This window comes from Penaeus chinensis, chromosome 40, assembly GCF_019202785.1.
Source record: "Penaeus chinensis breed Huanghai No. 1 chromosome 40, ASM1920278v2, whole genome shotgun sequence".
Taxonomy (NCBI): Eukaryota; Metazoa; Arthropoda; class Malacostraca; order Decapoda; family Penaeidae; genus Penaeus; species Penaeus chinensis.
This window is the reverse complement of record NC_061858.1, coordinates 22,699,839-22,702,338: the sequence shown is the minus strand read 5'-3', so window position 1 is coordinate 22,702,338 and position 2,500 is coordinate 22,699,839. Positions and strand designations below refer to the sequence as shown.

Genomic DNA, 2,500 nt, shown 5'->3' with positions numbered 1-2,500 from the left:
GAGCTCGGCGTCCCTCCGTGAGGTGACCGTGATGGGCAGCGCGCCCCGCCCACCAAGATCAACTCTCCGTCCCATCAATTTGGGGCGAATGTACTGACGGGCGGCCACGAGACGGACATATGGCCTGGCCCGGGCGGCCTCAGCAGGTGCTCGGCCACGTCGCCAACAAAGCGTCGAACCGGACTCCGCTGTCCCGGGAGGCAATACCACCATAAAATAAAATCAATGCCCAACTTAAGGTATATCCTGTTCGCACGCACGCACTGCGCCAGCGACAGCTTCATTCATTATGCACGCGGCTCCCCGCTGTCTGCGCTAATTAGGTGCAGGGATGGAGAAAGAGGCGATGCTTTCCTCGCAACGCCCTTTGCAAAACCATCGGAAACTAAGGAAACAATTTTACACAACATAACGGAATATTTAGCTTGAAGGACATGTGCCGCCGGAGTAAAGGAAGCAAAGCGTTCGAATAGCACATAATTACAATTTCGAAACTATCCAAAAAGCATGGATATAAAATGAATACCATCGGGGACACAGAGACACTCTTTAGTCCTGCCCACTAGAAGGAATTCGGAAATACTGTAAAAACGGGGCCTGCTGACCACCTCAACCACACTCTCCGTCCTATAAGACATACCCTAACGTGTGAAGGTATACTTCCCCGATGGCAGTTCCGAATGCCCACTTCTGACCTGACCTTGCCCTCCGACACTTATACCTACCATATATTATTTTTAAAGTAAAATAGGAAAAATGCGGACATGCTTTACTGCATGTATCAGGACCTATTCCAGAAATTAAAATGAAATAATAGCGAACTGGATCATTAAAAAATCTCCACGCACGATCAGACGACAATCGCCTACATGGTAATATAACTTTTGCGCTGAACTTTTGACATTTAGAAACAGCACTTGACGTCTCACACTCCTACCCCTTGATTACCTTTCGTACCGAGAAGAGGTGAGCAGCCGCCCCCACTCCCTCACCCGAGGCGAGACTTTACACAAACAAGGAGGAGCCATCCCCACATCCCGACCACTGGCTGCTGTCGACGGAGATGGTGGTGGTTTATAACCCGTGTGACAAACATGAACAGCATAAAGCTTGTAATTTCAAGGGGATTTATTTTAATAACTGCTTGCAACCATTCCCTAACTTATTACCGGTAAACTCCAAATCACTCGACTACCAATTCCATGACTTGTTCGCACACGAACCACCGTCTGAAACGGCGGACAAATTCGTCAGTCACTACAACGACCAGCAACAGGTGAAAATAACACATCCGTCACAAACAACGGCGCTTCTTCCCTTAATAGACCAAATTCCCGAAGCATCAACACGATAAGGGCGATCATCTCGGCAACAGTTGTCATGGCATGTTGCCGCTGTTAGGTCCGTCACGGCCAGTTCAGACAGCACGTAATTTATGACCACATGCATTCACACTGAGACAAGTCTACCTCCGATATTCTTTCCCACATATATCTCGCTACACAAAGCTACTATCAAAACAGGTTTTTCAGTCCCATTTGCAATGCATCTTTACACCCAAATGACCTCGCGTACCCTTCAAAAGTTAAGGAACTTCACACTAACGTTTTAAAGTGAGATTATGGCGTAATATACGACTTCAAAACATGTTTCCTACACCATATCAAATATATATCTGATCTTGACACTGGTGTATACTTTCTGCCCTTCACGTCATGCTGCCAGAGGAACGGCTGCCTCGGGATAAACAAAGACATTTTTCAATTTTCTTCAGATTTTAGTACTCACCCCTTTGCCGATACGACGTCGGATTTCATATTTTTTGCTTATGTGACTGTCAATTTCTGTGATACCTTCTCCCTTATCACTCATTTTGATCGGAATGATTGGGAGATTCCAACGCCACGTTCAATTCACTCCCGGAGATCTGACATTTCACGTCCTCCCTCCACCATTGTTTGCCTCACACAGCTGACCCGAGGACAGCGAACCCGGAGCCCCGGCATCTTCCCTCCGCCGAGAAAGTAGTTCGCAATAGCCGTCCAACGCAGTTCTCTTACATCTATTTAGAAACTACAATACTATTTGTTATCTACTTTTTAGAATTTGGTTGCATCTTTCTTCGTCATGTCGGTTCGTTACAAAGTCACATGGAAGGAATGCACGTGGGCGGATGAACACATAATATATGTCAGGACGATTCCCGGGTTGTCATGGCAACGCGTATGTAAACAGCTGATCGTGTGAACTGTCGAGGCTCTAGAACGTGTGGTTGTATGCTTCGTGTTAATGGACATATCATCTTCCCAAGTGGTAGATGATACTTTATCTAAATATTCTTGTTAACCTTCGAATTGCATAACGGAATTTTGTAAAATGTTATTTCCGAAATTCGTGTGCGATCATTCGACACCTAATCATTACACCAATTAATTATGTGATGCATTTGTCATGCGATTTTCAACATTTGGATTCAGTATTCCAATAAGTAGTTCAGTGC

At 45.6% G+C, this 2,500-nt stretch overlaps 1 protein-coding gene across 1 annotated transcript in view; it reads right to left on the bottom strand.

The window, feature by feature from the left end:
- Nucleotides 1-1,957, bottom strand: part of LOC125047068 (extracellular signal-regulated kinase 2-like) — a 75,207-nt gene extending 73,250 nt beyond the window's left edge. The window contains exon 1 of the mRNA XM_047645154.1: nucleotides 1,789-1,957. Coding sequence (XP_047501110.1) covers nucleotides 1,789-1,872 — 84 coding nt within the window. The 5' untranslated portion in view covers nucleotides 1,873-1,957. The remainder of the gene's footprint in view (nucleotides 1-1,788) is intronic.
- Nucleotides 1,958-2,500: the final 543 nt, after the last annotated feature.